Source organism: Phoxinus phoxinus, assembly GCF_949152265.1.
Source record: "Phoxinus phoxinus genome assembly, chromosome: 1".
In the NCBI taxonomy this organism is placed as follows: domain Eukaryota; kingdom Metazoa; phylum Chordata; class Actinopteri; order Cypriniformes; family Leuciscidae; genus Phoxinus; species Phoxinus phoxinus.
The window spans coordinates 35,952,541-35,975,141 of record NC_136876.1 but is presented as its reverse complement, the minus strand read 5'-3'; the positions used below and the strand labels follow the sequence as shown (position 1 = coordinate 35,975,141).

Genomic DNA, 22,601 nt, shown 5'->3' with positions numbered 1-22,601 from the left:
TAATGTCCATTATTTTTTCTGTGATGAACCGTCCAGCCTCTACCCATCTGGCCTGCAACTCTGTCTCCTCCACATTCTTCCTGTCAAGCCACTCCTTGAAGCAGACTGAAAAGAAATGTACAGATAAACAGTGATGCTTCTGTCGCACAAGAACAAAGAACCACCAAAGTACTTGGCATCCCTCAAAGACCTTGTGGCTACTGCTACCTTTTAATCAAGTTTCAAGTTTCAAGTTTACTTTATTTATATAGCACATTTAAAACAACCTTGGTTGACCAAAGTGCTGTACAAGATAAGATATATCTAAAATAGAACCATTACAAAAATTTAAATCAACTTTCACAAGACATTGAATGCATACGAGTACAAATAGGTTTTTAAAAGTTTTCTGAACTCAGACACTGTGGACGTATAATGGCAATTTGTTCCATAGCCTGGGTCCAGCTATCGCAAAGGCTCTGTCACCCCTGCATTTCAATCTGGATCTGGGTACTCGTATCAGATAATTGGTCTGTGATCTGAGCAATCTGACTGGTTTGTGTTCCATAACCAGCTCAGTAAGGTATAGAGGAGCGAGATTATTTAATGCTTTATACATAAACAACAAAACTTTAAATTCAATACGATACTGAACAGGTAGCCAGTGCAATGAACGTAATATAGGTGTGATGTGATCTCGTTTGCGAATGCCTGTAAGCAAACGGGCAGCTGCATTTTGGACCAGTTGAAGCCGATGGATAGATGAAGCAGGTAGCCCTTGATATAGCGAATTACAGTAATCAAGCCGTGATGAAATAAAAGCATGGATTACAATCTCAAAACTGTTCCTATTTAGGACTGGTTTAACTTTCGCTAATCTCCGGAGATGGTAAAAACTGGAGCTGACAACCGCATTGATTTGTTTGTTCAGTTTTAGACCACTATCCAACATAAAACCCAGATTCTTTGCAGCAAACAAACGGTATGAAGTGAGAGAACCCAAGTCAACATTGCTCAAATCACTTTTCTCGGTTGGCCCAAACAAGACTATTTGAGTTTTGTCATCATTCAAGTGGAGAAAGTTATTATGGAGCCATGTTTTTAATTCTTGAAGACAGTCCATCAATTGATTTATGGCAGATTTGTCATTACGCTTTAATGGTATATAAAGCTGCGAGGGGAATTGCGTTGTGGAGAGTAGGCAGGTGAATCCAGCGAGTTGGACAGGATGTACACAGTGGAAACCCTGGATCGCTGTACCACCCGTAGACCCCGTTCCGCATCGATTGTGTAATGAGCCAGCACAGAACGGGTGGAACAGCCCGCTGCCAGAGCCAACTTTATCCTCGCAGCAATACCTGCCCGTTTACCGCGTCTTCTTCTTCGTCGTCTGCCAGAGACATTGAAGATTTGCCAGCGCAGATATTTAGGGAGACCAGAGGACTAATAGAAACCAAAACTATCAAGTTCAGAGAGAGTCTCATAGGTCATATACGGCTTGGGCATATGTTGGTAGATGTCGATCAATTGTTGACGTTCATAAACAATAAGAGAGTCGCAATAAAATGACAAGGGAGACAATAAAAACGATAAAAACATGACATGTAACACAGAGATTAGACGGCCTGCCACACACACCGTATAGTATAGTAATGTCTGAAGTCACACACTTAATGTCTGAAGTTTCTGGGGGGTTAAGGGGTGCCTGGTGGTTTTGGTTGTGGGGCATTCCTTCCCTGTGAGACTTCTTTCCCCCAGAGTCTCAGTTAGTGCCCCAGATTGCCACTGCCAACTCCCCTTTACAAATAAGGAATCGCGTGTGCTGTTTTGGATCCTTGACCAGGCCTCTCTACGCACTCAAGCGTCTCCGCCCAAGTGAATCTGACAAAATTAAAAACAAAAATAAATCAAAGGTACTAGATTGTACATATGCAAACAAAATTCATAAAAACTTTAATTGTACTGGTTCTTATATTAATCCATGCACACAGATGACGAGGGCAATGCTGTACCTCATCTCCTTTTGAAGATACAGATGATTCCACCTCATTCAAACAGCCAGACTCTGCAACTATATACAAAATAATGTAAATATACTCAATAGACATATTTACCCTTGCATCAGGGCCTATACTTTGATAAATATGGACCATGATAAATTTCAGATATCTGTGAGTAATATATATTTTTGCACTTACTTTGTAAGGTGTCCTTTGGGCATGGTGGTCCAGGATCTTTGACAGTTAGAAAGAGAACAAACATATCACAAATAAGATAGATGATGGAAAACATGACAACAAAGAATATACTTTGTAAGCCCTCAAAGATCACAGCTGAAGCACTCCAATAAGTCTTATAGTCTTCCCCAATCCCAAAGCAGTGTGCTGAAATTTGAATTTGCTATATGCATAGCTGCTATTCCTTTAATTTTAATCTTGTTTATTAGCTGGTTTAAAGGGGATACCCAGGCATTCCCAGACCAGATGAGATTTATAATCCCTTCAGCGCGATCTGGATCTACCCCGTAGATGGTGCTTAAGAGGCATCCTGATCAGATGCCCGAACCAGGGGTCCTGTCTGGCAGGGGTGGCCATAAGCATCAGGTGGTGAGCTAATGTGGGGCCCTATATAGCTGGGATATAAGTTGGTTTTCATTAATTATGGTATATATTCAGACATTATCTGCAAACATTTTTGTAATTGCGAGCACAAATGCACAACATGACTACATAAGCATATTTATTTATAGCTGAGACCTTAGCCTTACATTTGCTGCTTGTTAGAATATTCTAACATAAATTATGCTAGAGAAAAACGGCAGAGAGTGAAAAATGTGCCAACCAACCCCACCCTTACAAAAGTGAACCTTAGCATTACTATAGTATACAATACGAATTGTAGTCCTATAGTAAGTTGATAGTGTTCTATAATATTTTTCACCGGTACTATAGTTTGTATTGTAGTGCTATTTTATTAGCTACAGTACCTGTCAAAAATATGTGTCCAAACTTTTGGCTGGTACTGTAAAGTAGCCCTGTAATATTTCAATAGTAATAGTATGCATCTAGATGTTTGTAGTATTCCTATATTATTTTAAATAGTATTACTATAATATGAGCTGTATGAAACTATCTAACAGTATATACATTTTTAATATCTAGTTAAAAATGCAAAGATGTGGTCAACTAAACATAATAATATCAGTTTTACATGCGAATATTAACATTTGTACACAGGCTGAGAAAGGGGGAGTGTGTACAGAGGCCAGGAGGGCCTATAAGGGTCTTCCCTAAGGGCCCCGGTCCAGGAATGAGATTTCTACTGGACCCCTCACAACCCACCCCACAGCTGTCACCCCCGGTACCAGTAAAGAGGGCCCAGTTTGAGACACCACTCATTGTCAATACTGTGGATAATCCTTTTTTTTATACCCTAATAGGACAACATGCCCTGGAGGATACATACTAAAAAACAGCATGAGTAACATATGACTTAATTTTCTTTTTCAACATCTTAAGACAATGTTCACAATAATATTAGCAGTTGTTATAGCAAACTGACAAAATGAGCACAGAAAATTGTATCCAAGTCACATGATATCCCATCCAAGATAATGGGAAAGTGTGTCCAAAATTTTCACTGGTACTGTACAATTCAGTACACTGCACTATATAGAAAAATAGTTGTGCCTATGAAATCATATTTTGGGGCAAAGCTTGTACAAAATATAACATTGGCCATTAGTTGTGAAACTATAAAATAGAAAAAGTGTCAATAGGTTACAAAATTAAAAGTTATGGCAGTAAGAAGATATAAATTAAACATGACAAATTGCATTGTTGTTTGAATGACAATCTCAGAGGTTAGGGAAAATAAGGGGGGAAAAGTTGTCCTCACCACTGCACTTTGCTGTTGATGAGGATTTCAGTGTCTTCAGCAATTGTTGCTGCAATTGCATGTTTAGAGAACGTAGTTCTTTATTCTCTGCCTCAATTTCTGCACTGTTCTTCTCCTGCTCCTCTAACCTATACATAAGGACATACTGTATGTCATGATTAGCTGACATAAGAAAAAATATTGTATGAAATATATTGGGTGTTATCTAGCTACTTATAGTAGTGCACCTACACGCATGTATATCCATCTAGCTCTGCATGGTGCCAGGACAAGCAGGTTAAATCAAACATTGGGCTAAAGATCAATTCTCATGTCAGAACTCATTGACAGAAAATAATAAATCTGTCTAAAGGCTATTCAAAAATCCCTTACTTGTTTTTAGTTTCCTGCAGTTGCAGGGACATACTGTTTATTTTTTTTAGGTAGAGCTGTTGCTTCTGTCTTGCCTCCTCAAAAAGTTTTTCTGGTACAACCCCACCATCATCATCATCATCCTCTTCTGACAATGAATCAGACAGGGTATGACCTCTCAGTGTCTTGCTTGGGGTTGGGCAGAGTGGAAACTGCTTTCTTCTCATTTTCCTCTCTTTTAGCAAGGCCAAGAGGTTATTTTGTTTGGCCTCTTCTGTAGCTTTTTTCTGATTTGTCTGGAAACAGGGATAAAAGCATAATTAGGAAAAGGCATCACAGTGTAATGCAAGACTCCCATACAACCAAACAAAACAAACAAAGCAATGTGAAAGCAATATATGGTTATTGGATAGATAATGATTGGAGCCTGCTGATATTATCACCTGATAATGGTAAAAACCTGATAAAACCTGTATGTGGTCAGACACAAACATACATTGCAGTACACACATGGTTTATAGAGTACATGTTTTTCCCCCATATTTGAGCCTTCAATGTATTGTTTTATTTTCACTATAAGTTTTATTATGTAGTTACATTTAAGTGCCACAAGATGGCAGTAGCTGTAATTACAGCTAACTGGGAAAACGGGAGCAAATCAGAAGGCAGCAGCCAATAACATTAATTTACCAATTTTACACTACTATTTAGCTAACATCCGAAATATAACAGCAATATCAACGTTACATTTATTGTGTTGGCTTCCTCCCTATTAAGTTAGCTAACATTGGAAATATAACAGCAATATCAGCTTTACATTTATTGTTTTGGCTTCCTCCTTCTCGGAGCGCGACCGTGGAGGCGTGGTCAGTGGTCTCCTTCAGAAGTCTCAGCGACCGAGAAGGGTAACTTATTCCCGCTGACCCTTGCCTAGTTCCTCCTCGATCTCTTCTCTGGACTCTGGAATATTTATAACACTGAATGTAAGTACTTGAAAGCACCGATAACGTTATAAGTTACTCTGTCATGCGATACTAACACCGGTAGCATTAGAAAACAAGACAATAATGTTTAACTGTAACTAACGTTAGCTTGCCCCAATTAATTTTAACAACTTTAACCGTTAGCTAGCCAAAATTCGCATCAGTTAATAACGTTAACTTACACGTTAGTATTAACGTTAAAGTATTTCCAAGTTGGACATTTGTTTACATTATGTTATTAATTAACTATTGGAGCTATAACTCACCCTTTAGAAACAATATTTGTTCCTTGAAAAACTTCTCTTGCCAGCGCACCCAGTGCTAAGTTTTAGTGAGGTCACTAACGTTGAGGTCAAAGTCCTTAATATCTGATATGGGGACGATTTTTTTTACACCCGTCCTCTATATATTTCACATAGGCGAACATATTTTCTATTGTATTTTATAGTTGAATTATAATATAAAGTAGATTTGTCGAGTGAAGTTGTCCAATCCTGTAAATATGTCAAGTAACGGTTACCGCACGAGCGAATAACGGCGGGAAGCGCGAGAAACACTGTTGCCTTGGTTACAGACTACAGTCATACTGTGTATAGTGTGTCTTACCTCCCACTATAAAATGATAAAGTTAAAGGGTTTATTAAACTTTAACATGACATTAAAATCTGTATAACACAACACAGTTCCACAATGATTGTTGAATCAACAACTCTCTAAAGCAGTTTCAACAATATGCCTAAAGCAGCTTATAACCTTCACGGAGGATAGAACTGTTGAATTGAGGCTGCATCAGTTGTAATCTGGCAACTAACACCGTGTCCTAACTACACGCGACGCGACGCCGCGACACGCGATAAAAGGTATCTTTTCCATGTTAATCAGAGTTTTTGTCCTAACCAGACGCGACGGCGACACGCGAAGTTTCTAATTTAGAAACGGTTCCTATTTCTGCGACGTCGCGGCTGACAGATCCGCCCACACAGAGATCTCATTGAATAAACTGATTGTCATATGAAGAAATTACACTGGTTATGAGTACACATTATTTATTTTTAGTTAAAAATAGGTCACTGTGCCACAAGCGATAATGGATAATTTACCTCAGATTTTGAAAGCATATAATATAGCGTTCAAACTGAATTCTATGCAAACATACAACTGTACTTCATAACAAAATTAGTCAATAAGTATATTTTGTTAATGTTTTGATTTTTAATAATGTTATTTCTTGATTTGATTATGTCCTTACCCATTTCCAATGCGAGTGCGGGCCAGCAGTGCGCTTTTACAGAGAGACTCCGCCCACACGCTGTTCTGAATGGCTGTGATTTTTTGATTGACGTGTGCCGTCTCACAGTCGCGTCGCGTCTAGTGTGGACAGACACACTTGCTGTCGCTGGAATTTTATCGCGTCGCGTGTAGTTAGGACACGGTGTAAGTGTATGCCACACTTTTTGGTGCAATAATCCATTCCAAGTCATCTAGTTGGCAAATATCTGGTAAACTAAATACCGGTAGTTCAATGAATACAGACAGTCGGATTAGAAAACATTTCCAACAATGTTAACGTTACCTGATCAATAAAGTTTATTTAAGGGTTGTATGAGGCATAGCTTTTATAGTTACGTAATTACTGTGCAAATTCAACATCCTATTATTCGTTAATATGTCTGTTAATAATTATGTCTATGTCCTTTTTTAATTTTAGAATGTCAAAACGCAAATTGTACTTGGAGCCTAAGAGCAGAGTTACATTTCCCTGTGCAAGACTGAAAAGAGAACATTTGGATGTAAGTCAGTTCATGAGAAATATGTTGTAATCCTTGGAGTGTATCAATATTATATAATTATATTGTATTCAAAGAATGTATGACTTCAGTCTTACCTGAAGATGTTCTTTAAAGGTGGCAGATGGCTCAGGATCACACACTGCAGATGTTGAGGTGAGAGAGTAATTATATAATTTTTATTTTATTAAAAATGCATAATTTCCCATTGGCCTTTGCTACATTTAGTACAGTTTTGTTTACTTTGTGCCATCTCTTCTTGACCCTGTGCAGACCATGTCTCCGTCTGGTGATCTTCATCTTCAGCTGGATCCAGATGAAACAGCCAACATGGTGAGCTCTTCTACCAACCACACCTTCAGGCTTGTGGCACGTTGCTGTTGAAATTGTCTAAAAGTTACTCCTGGCTGTTCAGGCGTTACTTGTGTTTGTTTCCAGACATGATAGCAGTCGTTTTATATATGTGCTTATGCGATATCACAGTTTTTGATTGTGGATGATTTAATGTCTCCACAATCTGCTTTTGAAGAAATATGGTAGTATCATGTTACAGCGCACATTATATCAGCTGCAGTTCTGGCGCCTCAGTCCCAATACTGTAAATCTCCACGTACATTCACATCACATGTTACACAGAGTTACACTCACAGGACACTTCACTTATTCGCAATCACAAAAGTTCAATATAGACGCATCAGTGTGGGCTTGGCAAAAATGCACATCGGGGGCTAAAAGTGCATACCGGTAAGTGTGCCATTTGGGATAGGGCCAATTGACAGCTATTTAATTAATACTTTGAAGGCCCAGAAAATGTATAGAAAGATGTGTTTTCTCTGGTTGGCAATGTTTTTTTCTCATGCGGCCCTTCTCTGCTGCTAATGTCAACTTTTGTGTACTTCAACTTTTAATTTAGCATAAAACATAAGTTTCGATAGTCTTTTCTTCCCTATTGTGACGTATATACGAGTGTAACGGCTTCTCGAACAAGAAAATATATAGGGAGAGACTTTATTTTGTCTTTGGGGAATTGATTGGATGGTGGTTTGCTATTGGTCGATCTCATGTGAGTGACAGGTTGCCCTGCCCTCACGCCAGTAAACACATCATCAGAGAATAAAAGAGGTTGCTGCAAGATGGAGGGGGAGGTTTTGATTAAAGATTACGAGGGCTCGTGAATAAAAAAAATATTATGTGCATGGATAAATAATTTATTATAAATAGACCTACTGCAATATTCTAAAAAACCTCACAAATAATTTTTTTTTATTTCATGGTGACTTTAAACAAAACAACCCTTTTTTTTTGTCTTTGTAATACGATAGGAGCTGGGTCTTTGTGGACATCCAGTAAGTCCAGGCGCTGTTGGAACTCTGAGTGCTTTGGTAGGAGGCTTTCTTTTGTAGACGGCACTTCTGAGACCTAATGGGTTTTTAAAGAGGTCCTTGGAGGAAATAGCCACAAAAATGCATATAGCTTGATGGACTCTTTTTAACTTGAGCACGTCGTAGATATAGCATGAAAAAAATGATTTGATTGGTTGCTGCTTCCATCGAAGAGGAACACAAATGGGTTTTTAATGATCGAGCCTGTTCCCATAACAAATGCTTCTACGAGGGGCTGTGGGTGCTGTTCCGTTTCATGTTTTCTTCAGTACCTCGAGGTTTGTTGATTTAGGTCACTCTCCCGTATTGGACTTCCAATTAACTCTGGAACACCGTGCTGAGCTCAGGTTACAGAAACTGAGATGCTTAATTGAAAAGGAAAGATCATTAGGGTGTCCTGCCGCAGTATCAACCCAAGCCTAGAAGGACCAAATAAAAACAAAAAGACTTTCATTAGCAGATGGTACATCTCCAGGATATATAAACATATGCAGTGTTTTTCTCAACTGGCCCCTGTGCCCTCTGTGATCAAAGCTGCTGGGTAAATGTTTGATTTAAGGCCCTCACTCATCAAATACTGATCTGATGCTGTGGTTCACACTTCTGATTAAAGCTGGATCGGATCAGGCCACCTGTACCTCTGTCATTCTCACCGGACCTGTCTCGGCTTCAGTAATGATGACTCCTGCCCGCTGTGGCAGGTTTAATGTGATTTTGAGCTCTCTGGCTCCCTGTAGTTGTGTGTGAGAAACTGATTTTGCCGTGCTGTATGAGTTGTGCTCAGTGTGCCCATTTTGTGATAACCTCGACCACCATCAAAAAACTGTTTTCACACTTGAACAAACAAAGCTCAGGAGGTAAACGGAGTAGGAAGTGGGTCTGCGCAAAATAGCTGAAGTGCGTCTTGATTAAGTTCTTCTGACAGTTTTTGCTCAAATTAATGTTTCCTTGCTGGATTCATTTATTTATTTATTTCCTTTTTTATCTTACTCGCCTTAAACGTTTAAACTGTAGTGTTTCTTCAGTATTTTTAGCTAGAAATAATGAAGATAAACTACATTTCAAAAGCTTGGGGTTAGTAAGATTGTTTTAAAAGAGAAATTAATACTTTTTCAGAGCAAACGTGACAGTAAAGACATTTATGATATTATAAAAAGGTGTTCTTTCTATTTATCAAATAATACAGATAATAAAAATGTTTCACAGTTGCCACAAAAATATTAAGCAGCACAACTGTTTTTAACATTAATAATAATAGTTTCTTGAGCATCAAATCATCATATTAGAATGATTTCTGAAGGATCATGTGACACTGAAGACTAAAGTAATGATGCTGAAAATTCAGCTATAAACGACGTTAACATATATTAGTATAGAAAACATGTATTTTAAATTTGAATAATATTTCATAATATTACTATTTTTACTGTATTTTTTTAAATCAAATGCGTGCAGGTTTGATTAAAAAAAAAATCCAACCCAAAACGTCTGAATGGTGCAGTGTTAATCTCCAAATGGATTAATAATATCCTTAACAATAGTCATTATTTACCCTATTACTGTAGTTAGTAATCATGACTACCTATCTATATTAAAATGTTTTGTTAAACAAGTGAATGCCAGATAGGAACTTCCATGATTATATTTGAGTGATGTTTTAGTGTGTGAGCGATCATTTTTATGAATTGATTGATTGAGGAAATTAACTGGAATGTCAAAGTGTTTTAAAGTCCCCATTTGGTGAAAATCAAGCTTTAATATTGTTTATATGGTGTTTTTAATATGCTTTAAGACAAACCATGTGCAATTGCATAAGTCAACACCATTGCTGAGTATTTTCTCCTTAAAACTGTAGTGAACCAAAGAGTCTCAAAAACGCAGTTTGAAATCGCTGGTGTTTCTGACGTCACAAACTACCTTGTAACCAATCACGTCAATGAGTGAGCATCAACGAGTGGATCTCTGAGCTGGTGTGAGTGAATGGGGGCGGGGCTAATTTGCATATTCATAGAACTGCGTATAGTAAATGAGGCAAAGGTGTAGAGTTACATTCAAGCTTTAAGTCATACATAACTTCTTTTTCAAGGGGGGAAAAAAAACGTTAAAATATGCCATTTTGGTGATCAAAGATGAGTTTTAAGGAATAAAATGATTGACTACATGGGGACTTTAATGCTCTCATATACTCACAAGAAGGAAATCCGGAATTAAGACATTAAAATAATTGCATAATTCATGATGTTATATTTTATATCACCAGAAAAAAAATCATGGATATTTGATATATCACCCAGGTCCATGCAGAAATATAGAATAAAAAAAGGGTTATATAGTTACACTTCTGCAGAAAAAACAATTGTCGAGTTCACATAAATAAATTTGGGACAGGTAATACAGGTAATACTTTTCAGACTTTTTCTTCAGATATTACATCCATAAAATATTTAAAAATATTAGCACACAATGTTCAATACGAGACCATTATAGTCTAATAGCAGAACAAATTGAGTGTCTGTGTTCCTATTATTATATATTAAAAAAAAAAAATCCCTAAATCTCAGGTGTAATCCTGAGGAATAAAGCTGGCTCTCAGAGCACAATGTTAAGACTGGCCTAACATCAGTGGATCCTGCAGTCTCCATGGTTACCGCAGCACTGAAATGCACCTAGGTTTCTAAAGCTTCAATGATGAAAGTGCAAAATGGAATATTTAGAACATCAGGAAAAAAAATCAGATGGATACATTTAGAATATGTGAAAATTAGTTGGCATGGTTTAGCAACATTGCTGTTTACATAATGGCACCAATAGCAGAACTCTTTCCTGGCTGAGAGTAGATAGTTAAATATTTAATGTTAAAATTAATGTTCTTTCCATGCATACTGCTATCTAAACTAATTGAAAACAAACTTTAATAAAAAATAATAAAGCCACATTTATGCAGTTCATTCATTAGCAGGTTTAAAATCGAAGGTTGATTGTGATAATAAGTGATAAATGTAATTATTTTTGAGAGAAAGCTGAAGTCTAAGTATATGTGTGTCGCTAACAAATTAGCCAATACCAAACATCCCAAAAAATGTAATATATTAATAAAGCTTTCATGGGTAAAAAAACAATGAAGCAATAATGTTATGTAAAATCAAAAGAAGCTAGAGTCTTTTCAATACATGGCTTTACAAAATTCCATGTCTTTGTTTTGCAGCACTTAAAACCAACCTCAATGTTGACCAAATATGAAATGGTTTTTAAAGGGAAATTCGATCTTTGTACAGAAAAGAGTGGAAACAATTGGACCAGTCCTATTGTTTGCTCCATAAGCAAATATTTATTAATATGAAACTTTAATTAAGATTAACGTTCATTAATTGGACAGTGGAGACAGTTTTTAAGCACTAATCTGTAGAGTTTTTTATGTTTACTTCATGAAATGTATGCATAATTATTATCACTGTTGACTTTGAAAGGCTGAAAGTCCGGTTGGTTCTGCTTCATAATGGACTGCCTTATAAAGATCGGGGGCCTCATTTATAAAATGTTGCGTATAAACCATCCTACGTTTGATCTAAGATAATTTCTCAAATGTCTGTACCTGATTCAGAGAATGAAAGTACGCACCAAAAAAAAGAAAAAAGAAGTCACTTCCAGTTGTGAAATCTATAAATCGCAAATGATCTATAAACTGTGCGGTTCAATTTAAAATAATGTTTTTCTATTGTAATATGCTTTAAAATATAATTTATTTCTGTGATGCAAAGCTGATTTTCAGCATCATTACTCCAGTCTTCAGTGTCACATGATCCTTCTGAAATCATTATAATATGATGATTTGACACTCAGTTATTATCAATGTTGGAAATGTTTTTTTTTTTTTTTTTGGAACCCGTGATACATTTCTTTCAGGATTCATTGATGAATAAAAAGTAAAAAAGAACAGTATTTATCCAAAGTATAAATCGTTTTCTAACAATATAAAACTTTACTGTCACTTTTGATAATACTTTTATTCATCAAGGATGTGTTAAATTTAATTTATTTAAAAAAAAATAAAGAAAAAAAATACTGACCCCCCATTTTTGTACGGTAGTGCATATTGTTACAAAAGATTTCTATTTTTAATAAATGCTGTTCTTTTTATTCATCAAAGAATCCTGAAAAAAAGTATCACAGGTTAAAAAGAATGTTAAGCAGCACAACAGTTTCCAACATTGATAATAAATCAACATATATTCGAATAATTATATCTGAAGGATCATGTGACACTGAAGACTGCATGGCTAATGAGAGTAATTCAGCTTTGCAACATAAATAAATTATTTTAAAGTATATTCAAATTGATAACCATTATTTTAAATTGTAATAAAATTTCACAATATTACTGTTCTTTCTTTCTCGAAGTCAAGTCAAGTCACCCTCATTTATATATAGCCCGTTTTACAATCAGATTGTTTCAAAGCATGCCTTACAGTGACAACAGGAAATGAATGCAACAAAGACTGTTTTGGCTGTACAGTGGCTAGAAGAAAGTCATTGTCTAGCTTAAGTAAGTTTTTAATTGATTCATTTCCATTGTAAGAATCATTAGTTATTAACTCCAGGGTTACACAACACCATTTTCAACTGAAAACAGAAAACTTTGAATGCGTTCTGGCTGTTCATTTACACAACATTGGCGTTTTGGTGGCCTGAGAAGCAAACTTTGAAGTATAGGTTTCAAAGTGCAAGTTTTTGAAAATGAGTTTTGAAAGCGATACCGTTATGACATTATAAACCGTTACACCTGTATAAACTTCAAAAACATGCACATGCGTATTACGCGTCTAGTCTAGGCATGCGCGTATGTGTGCAGGCACGTAGTCTTTCGTGACATTGCGTTTTTAGTCATTTCCGCGGATCCGTGTGAATAAACTTTTTCATCGGTACAGAGGTACTGGTTTATAATGATACCATTATAGGTATATAATTATTTATACTTGCTTATAATGATACCATTATAAGCAAGACACTATAAACTGTTACACCTGCATAAACTTCAAAAACATGCACATGCGTATTACGCGTCTAGTCATGTGTGCAGGCACGTAGTCTTTCTGAAGTGACATTGCCATTTACTGGTGTGGCGTGCATAATACAGCGTTTTTAGTCATTTCCGCGGATCCGTGTTAATAAAATTTTTCATCGGTACAGAGGAAAAACGTTTGTCGTAAAAAAATAAATAAACTTTTGTGTTGACACGGTCTCTGCTGACAGTTCGGGGCTGCATGTGATGTGGTTGTGTCCAGACGCAGGTCCGTCATCTGATCCGGATCCGGCTGAGTACGGTAAACCTCGGGATAAACAGAGAGACTAATATTAGCATAGATGTCATTCTTATGATGTAACGAGTTACGAGTATCAGGTGTTATGAAGTGTTCCCGGTTCCTGCTGACCTACTTTATGCAGCCTAATAATCATTTAACTGATTTGAATTATAGAAATTGATTACATGTTATTTATCAGGTGTTTAAAAAAAAATAAAAATTGAACTGACAGAGTGTGTCTGCTTCCCGAACAATGCTAGGAAGACTGTTCCAGAGTTTAGGTGCTATAAATAGGCCAGAATTTTGAGATAAGCATAAGAGACTTCTTTTTTTTTAAAAACATAAAAAATAGTAGCCTAATGTTTACAAACTTTTGCCATGTGTGTGTATATATTTAGCGCATATCAAGTTAATCCCACTTCAAACGAGTTTGTGTTCAATAGTCTATTATTATCATTATCATATAGGCTATATTGTTTAATATACTTTAAGAGGGTTATGTGATCACTAACATTTAGAGGTTGAAAGCTTTTGTCAGCGCTCAATTCTGAATCAAAAACTATCCCACTTTTGCGCTGTTAACCTTACTCAGAAAGGGTTCATTCTTCAGCAGCAGGATTGCCCATTTCTTGTTTTTCACACATACGGTACATTGTCAATTACATCTGCTTTCAGCCTAGAAACTGCTCTGGCCCATTTTCTGCAACTGCAGGGACTGATTGCTTTAAAAGTAGCGTTGAGATAATTCAGTGCAAGTATGAATGCATCAGAACTGTTCAGAGATATGTTCAAACACCTGTGGGGTGCCACTGCTCTTTTACTTTGAACATGATGCCTTAAATGCTGTACAAAAAGAGGAGCATACATTTGGCGCAGACAGTGTTCGCCATTCACGTGGTGTATCGAATGCAGGGACTACTGAAAATATTCACTTTGAATATGATAGGAAATGATTAAGATGTGGACAAAGGAATGTCTTCAAAGGAAAATCACGTGGGTGTCACTTAAAATATATACGGCACATTTCTCTCCTGCAGGAATCAAAGATGTGTGCAAGCAATTCAATTCTTCTGACAGTACTAACAATGCAAAAATATCCAACAAATTATTTGTTGTGTTCTACAAATTCATTCACATCTCTAGTGTATCATTTTAAATGGTTAGATATTGAAAACACCACACTGATCTAAGTAAAGAAAAGAAAATGATTTATTCACCCTTGTGTAATTTCAAACCTCTATGAATTTCTTTTTTTCTGTAGAAAAAAAAGAAAGAAAAAAAAGGAAGACATTTTGAAAAATGTCTTCGGGTCCTATGTTTACCCCAAATGTAATCAAAAAAATATTATTTGGAGTTTTGCATAAAACCATACAGATTTGAAACACATTAAGGGTGTTAATGTAATGAACCAGGTTTCTTTACTCGTCTTTTTGCTCTCTCTCCTAATTAGTCTCACACACACACACACGCACACACGTGGTCTGTTTCCACCTGACAGTTTTGTTCCTGGGTGATTCAATGACTCGTTCATAAATTCAACCACTTGTTTCATTCCAGAATGAATGTGTTTTTGAATGAATTGGTTGAATGGATGATTCAATGACTCAGTCAAAAACAGACATGTATAGTTTGTCTGGAATGAGCAATGGAAACAGTAAAAAGTCCCAGTGCTGTTGCATGTTATGTCTCCCAGATGTTTATCAGTGCCTGCCTTCACAAATGTTTATTCAGCCATCTGACCAGAGATCAAACTAGATTGGTATTTTTATGCTTTTTAAATATATTCAGAAAATATTTAGTTTGAGATTAGGCTTAGGTGCTGGTATAGTTATGAAGCCTGATACATTTACACACATCCACAAACACTCTCAAAATAGTTTGTGTGTTTTAACGTGTGTGTCTGTTTGGGTAGCTTGTTGTGTATGCGTGTATCCACACATGCACAGGTCCAAGGAATCGATGTTTGCATGCACATATGTGTACATGAACATAATGAACATGCTAAAAAACTAAATGTTTCTCTTATTTCCAGTCTCTCCCATTCACTTTCAGTGGCCCATTGAAACAAAGGCCCATTGGAACACCACAAGTGTAGTGTGCAATTTTGAACAAAATAAAAGTTTTTCAAAACAAACTTTCAGGTGAAACATTAAAGTAGACTAGTGTGATCAACAGTGCACATCTTTTTCATATTTTATTTAATATTGTGAAAATTATTCAAAATGCTTTTTTTTACTCAAAAAATGAGATGCCTACTCTCAGATAAATGAGGCCTACAATTATTCAGATGCAAATAGAAATATAAAACCAGTCCTAATTGAAAGAGAACAAGTTGACAAAAAGATTGAATCCAATATTGGGAGATAATATAGCATAAGTGATTTATAAGCTATTTTTTGTAGATAGGTCATTTTTGACCGGGAACACCACAAGTGTGACTGTGTCATTTTGTACAAAATAAACTTTTTTCAAAACAAACTTCCTAGTGAAATATTTAAGTAGATTAGTGTGATCAACAGTGCCAATTTTCTTCATATTTTATTTAAAGGGGTCATGACATGAGAAACCAAATTTGCCTTGATCTTTTGGTATATAAGAGGTCTTTGTACCATTAAAACGTCCTGCAAGTTTCATAGCTTAAGACGCCCTCCCCATTATAAACGAATCATTTATTTAATCAAGCTCTAAATACAGCTCGTTCTGGATCCATGGTAAGAAGTGACGTCACGGTACGAAGTGACGTACCAGCGTTTGCATAATGACCGCCTCCGGCAAAAGACAACTACGCTTTAAGCGCAAGACAACTACGCTCACTTCGTATATCGTTGTCGCGCCCGCGCGCCGCGCGCCTCACAAGTGTTCAGTGGACGGACAGCGAGTGGGTCTGTACAGGGAGATTACGACGCCGCAGATGTGCTGTTCCTGGCTGTGGACAAACAACATCTTTGAATACGCTGCGAAAGATCCAGTCGTCAGGGAAAAATGGATGCACTTTATTTTTTGCGGACGTCTCAGTCACGGCAGTGTTAGTTTAAGCGTTTGTTCTATACATTTTAAGGATGACTGTTAATAGTCCGTGCCGTCTATTCTGGGCTCAACAACGACGACGCAAACTGTAAGTAATGTATTTAAAACTTTAAACTACTTTTTAAATACGCTGAAAGATCCAGTCGTCAGGGAAAAATGGATGCACTTTATTTTTTGCGGACGTCCCAGTCACGGCAGTGTTCTATACATATAAGGATGACTGTTTTGAGGAAAAAATCCCAATATGATGCTTGGCTTTGCCAGAAAACGGTTGCTCAAAGATAAGTCCGTGCCGACTATGGGCTCAATAACGACGACGCAAACTTACTTTTTACCATGGCTAATATAAACACATTTGTATAAGAGAATCTTGAAAATATGTCGCCTTTCTAGTAGGCCTACATGTGATAGAAAATTAAAAATGTTGCCTTTATCAATGCTGCATCTTCTAAGATGGCCTGTCTGTGCATGCATTTTTGTCCGTGGTACACCCTATCATTTCATTGGAATTAGTTAAATAATGTTAAACTGTTAGCAAATGAAGCTATTGGATAATTATGCAACAATAATCCGTTTTCAAGTGTCTCGGGTTAATTTTTTTTTATTAATTCAAAATAGTTTCACTTTCCATGTGGACACGGGCTGATCCAGTCTTCGTTGTTGTGGTGATCGTTCATTTTCCTCTGATTCTGGCTCAAACATAATAAGGTTTTATCATTGCCAGAGCCATCGCTTCGCATGCATCACCCGCTATTAAACAGTTACGCCGAATCCGCAAACGTTCTGGCTGGGGGCGTTAATATTGATGCATAGGCACTGACGTTAGCCAATCATAACAGTGGGCGTTAACACTGAACTCTTAAAGGGGAAACACCCCCAAAACAGACTGTTTGAATCAGAGGATGAGAAACAGGGTGGGAAAAGGTCATAAATCACTACATTTTAAAAGTTTTTGGTAAAAAAAACTATAGTAATACTATAATTGCACCTAAGGGAACATAATAATAAAATAAAAAAAACCATGTCATGACCCCTTTAATATTTCCAAAATCATTTTTGACCAGGAACACCACAAGTGTGACGCCCGTTTCACACATACTCCGTATGCAGTGCGTGTGCGGTGCGTGTTGCTGTGCGTGTGCGGTACTGGAGCAGCACGCGCTATAGTGCTTTCACATATGCTGCGTTTGCAGAGATACGTAGTTTCTGTGTCACAAAATAAAAAATGGGTAGGCTAAGTAATTTTGATTTTAAAACCAAACTTTAACTTTGACATTGTTACAGACATTACAACAGTATGAAATTAATTTTAATCATTGTGATTCTTTGTTTTAGTTCGAGTTGTTGACAGAAGAAAAGCTATCACGCTATATCTGTTGCTAAGATATAATACACAAATATTTTAAATTAGAATACAAATGTATAAATACTGATTATAAATGCATATTTTAAGACTGAAAAAATATAAGAACCGGGAGAGGGCTAGCCCCCAGAAGACAAATGACTTTTTGGAAATTAACATTTGATATAATAATTATTGTTTGCACATGCCACTACATTAAAACGAGTATCCTCTGCTATAAATAAGGCTGGCTGTAGCACCAAAAAGTTAAACATTTTGATTTACAATTACATAGTCAAAATTAATTATAACTAGCCTACATAACTATAACAAACTTATAATTGCACCCTGTTTAACTTCTTTATATTCAAAAATAAAACTATATAATATGATTTACTTATGAATTCATTAAGGCTACAACTACATATTCAGATGTTCATTTACATTTAATAAATTCGCATGACATGAAGGTTGAATGTGACGATAAACAAAATAAAAAAAAAGGGCAACACAGTAGGCCTACATATTCATGTTTAAATAGAACAACATGCAGCAATAATATATATTTATATTCTCGTTTAAAACGTTTTTAATTTCTTGATCCTGTAATTTAGTAAATGTAGAACACATTAACTGTAATTATGAGTAGCTATGATCAAATTATTACAGTTTCTTGTCAATCTATATTTATTTCAATGTGAACAATACGCTGCAGTGCGGTGCAGCACAGCAGAAAATAGACTCTGTGCGTAAACGATCGCTGCACTGCTGTATACGCACCGCAACTGGAACGGATTGCCGGACCGCATCCGTGTGCAGTGTGAAAGCTCTAACCTGTTAACATGGGTACGGAAAAAAATACGCACCGCAAACGCACTGCAAACGGAGTATGTGTGAAACGGGCGTGACTCTGTGTCATTTTGTACAAAATAAAAGCATTTCAAAAGAAATTTCCTGGTTAAACATTAAAGTAGACTAGTGTGATCAACATTGCATTTTTTTTTCATATTTTACTCAATATTGCCAAAATGATTAACAAATAATGCTTTTTTCAATCAAAAACTGAGGTGCATAAGCTTGGATAAATGACTCCGTCATGAAACCAAAGAAAACAAGTTGACAAAAAGATTGAATATATTTGAAATATTTGGTGATATTATAGCATAATGAGTGATTTATAAGCTATTTTATGTTGGCCGGTCATTTTTGACCGGGAACACCACAGGTGTTATAGGGTTTTGAACACAACACAAGGGTTAAATGTGAAAGAACAGGCCTCTAATCACATCCATGCCATACATTACTGGTTCACAGGGATCCATTCATAGGAATCATTTCAGCTTTTTTAAAATCACCTGGGGCCTCATTTATAAAACTTTGCCTAGGATTTGCATCAGAAGTGGCGTACGGATGAAACATAGGACGTGCGTACGCACAGAAATATTCGGATTTATAAAACCGTGCGCACGCACATCCTACGCAGTTTTCCCTTAATAAATCACAATCAATTCTAAATGTAGCGCAGCTTTTGCGGCTTCATGTCACGCCCCTAGTTCTCCATAAATAGTCCGTGAAACGCCCACAAGTATATATTCATCGATTGCGAAATCATGGCAAACACAGAGAGGAAATAAAAAAAAAAGTAACTTCACTCAATGTGAAGTAGAAGTTATCGTTGGCGAGGTGGAAAAGAGGAGAAAATGTTGTTTTTAGGGAACAGTGTGGGCATTACTAATGCCAAAAAGGCACTTGAGTGGCAAAAGGTTGTAGACGCCGTAAATGCTGTAGCCTCACAACGGACCGTGGCCGAAACAAAAAAGAAATGGTCGGACAAGATCAGCCATTGTGCGTCATTACGCATTGTGATGGGGCATTTTATTTCCATCCATTTAATTGCATCTGACAAGCTACAGATGTCGGTTATAATCTACGTGGAAATGGGAAATAGTTCAGTGCAAATGTCATTTCTTGCAGCTTTCTGAATGGTTGAGACATACGTCATACGTTATTTTATCAAAAATAAAACAAACTAAAGGCATATGCATGAATAGGCTACTATGATTCCGTAGCTGATGAATTTTTTTTTACTATGAAAACAACTTTCCCCAGTGGCCAATTAATAGTCTACATCTATCTATCTATCTATCTAATTGCATCTATATCTGCTCCGCCAGTCGGACACATTGACGAGAATATCAGTTTTGTACATTATTTCGTTGTGTTTACCATATTATTTATGAGGATGAATTGCATAAAATGGCAATATTATTGCAGAACATATTTCACTTTTCTTTTTGCAAATATGTGTTAATTTGCATTTCTGTTGTAATTTTCGTTTGATTTTGTTTGTTTTACACTACAGATCGATCAAACGGGTGTTCGTGTAGGCTGTTAATTGTAGGAATTGTGAAGTCTTCATGTTATTTATGAGAGGCAGCAGTAGGCCTATTCCCATTTCTTTTACACAACGGTCTACAGTTTCACACACTTTCATGTGTTTCTTTCATCTGCCGACGGTGTCGCCATTTCTCATTTCACCCGTTTTTGTGCGTACGCCTGGGTCAGAGCTTGCGTGAAGGACCGCACATTTTCCCGTGAAGTTTACTTTTTATAAATACCAATTATTGCGTAGAGAGTGGCGTACGCCTTCTTTTGTGCGTACGCAACGTTTATAAATGAGGCCCCTGGTCTTTAATGAGATGCTTGTGACATGTCTGTAGGTCTACATAGTGTCAAACTGAAAATTCTGTGAGAATCTACCACAAGGTGGTGCTGTAATACATTTACATTTTTTTGCCAATGGGTGTGCATCAGTGAATACTTGCATCAAATGTATTATGAATCCCTGCGTCAAGCACTTAAAATGTTTTATTAATATGTATAACAATTTGTCAGCGATTATAAAAAAAAAAGGTTTGCAATTTCTTTTAACCTAGTCTAAGCCATAAAATACGCAAACGTGAGCAAAGACAATTTGATTCATTTAATTGTTGTGGATATATAGGCTGATATATTATCGAGTGTACTTCTTTTGTTGGGGTGTAAGGAGTGTTAAAAAAATTAAGATGATTATGGCTGTCTTTTTATTTGTCAATGCAGGTATTTAATTTCTATAGGTTTAATAACATTCTAAAAGCTCTTAATTCCACAGATTCTTCTAACTAGTATGTGTATTTACAAGGTTGCTTCAGAGGCATAATGTACTGTAAGTATTACATCAATACAACAATAATCAAACACTGCATTGACTTCTACTTTTGATACTTAAGTACTTTTAAAAACGAGTAGCCTACTTTTACTTTTACTTAAGTAAAAATCGGTCTTTACATCTTTTACTTGTAATGGAGTAATATTTGACCAGTAGTATCTGTACTTTCACTCAAGTTAGGAAGTTGTGTTCTTTGTCCACCTCTGTATGTGATTAACATAAATATAAGATGTTATAATTCAAAAACAGTGGCTGTGAATCAATACTCACCACTTTGATATGGCATGTTTGGTCCATTCACTGTGTGCACAGAAGTCAGTCATATCATCCAGCCAGGAATCCAGAACAGATCAAAAAAGTTGTGTAAGTAAAAAAAGAAAAGAAATTAAAACCTTAAGTTTACAACCCCTGCAAATGTCTATTAAAAGATAAACAATTGTTATTATATTATATAAAAAATAAAGAATATCATATATTTAAACAAATAAATAAAATAATAAAATATTGCATCACAAATTAGATGGGTTCTTTATTTAAAGGTGGGGTATGCGATATTTGAAAAATGCTGTTTGAAAGTCGATCGACATCAAACGTGTAGCCAATCATCATTAGTATGACGTATGACGGTGGAGGAGAGAGAACGAACAAGAGGGAGATTTGAAGAAAGACTAAAGAAAGAGAGATGGCTGAGAGACATTACAGAAAGAGAAAAGCTAATATGAATATCACTGGAAAATGAATGAGTGAAAGAGCTTTAGGACTTGCGTTGATATTAGAAAAGCTTTCTTTTGTTTGTCCACTCATTGTTTGTCTGCAGGAGCTGCTGTGCTGAATGAACTCTTGTTTGTATTTGTTGGTCTCATCAAGCTGATGAGGATGAAGATGGTTTTCCGTCATGTTGGTGGTGTATTTGAGTAGTGTGCAAGGTTCATGTACACACTCTATATCAAGTGCTTTGTTTGGGCGTGAACTTAGCTGTCCCATCATGATAAAACTGTTTGTCACTCAGATATCAAATAACCCGAAACGTCTTTCTCGCTTTTAAATACTGGGCAACATGTTCTAATTGTCATAAAGGCTTGTGCAGAGGTGCTAACGAGAATGAGAATAATAGAAAAAAAACATAGAATGCATCACCTTACCTGGTAATTTTGAATGATATAATTTATATTTGCTGTGTACTTTATATGGTGGCATCTAAATATAACAGTGCAGCGACTGCTTAAAGTTTTCGCCATACTTTATTCACGAGTTCACACTTACAAATAAGTCAGATGGAATAAATGGCGTGCTGTCCGAGGAGAGGGCTCCGGGCTCGGTATTCGGCCCGAACCCAGAGTACTCC

General features: G+C 36.4%; 2 protein-coding genes across 3 annotated transcripts in view; one reads left to right on the top strand and one right to left on the bottom strand.

The window, feature by feature from the left end:
* Nucleotides 1-1,652: 1,652 nt before the first annotated feature.
* LOC307001544 (uncharacterized protein) lies at nt 1,653-4,789 on the bottom strand. Its single transcript, XM_079618180.1, has 5 exons — nt 4,249-4,789; nt 3,877-4,004; nt 2,178-2,213; nt 1,992-2,050; nt 1,653-1,860 (listed from the first exon to the last, which is right to left on the bottom strand). The coding sequence occupies exons 1-5, from the start codon at nt 4,452-4,454 to the stop codon at nt 1,837-1,839; spliced, it is 453 nt and encodes a 150-aa protein (XP_079474306.1). The 5' UTR covers nt 4,455-4,789; the 3' UTR covers nt 1,653-1,836.
* Nucleotides 4,790-6,930: 2,141 nt separating this feature from the next.
* Nucleotides 6,931-22,601, top strand: part of uncx (UNC homeobox) — a 100,133-nt gene continuing 84,462 nt past the window's right edge. The window contains exons 1-4 of one of the 2 annotated variants that reach the window (XM_079599262.1): nt 6,931-7,000; nt 7,115-7,153; nt 7,271-7,330; nt 8,320-8,379. Coding sequence is in view for 1 of the 2 variants with exons in the window: in XM_079599264.1 (XP_079455390.1) it covers nt 6,999-7,000; nt 7,115-7,153; nt 7,271-7,330 (101 nt within the window). In the remaining variant the exon portion in view is untranslated. The remainder of the gene's footprint in view (nt 7,001-7,114; nt 7,154-7,270; nt 7,331-8,319; nt 8,380-22,601) is intronic. The other variant, XM_079599264.1, reaches the window with a different exon arrangement.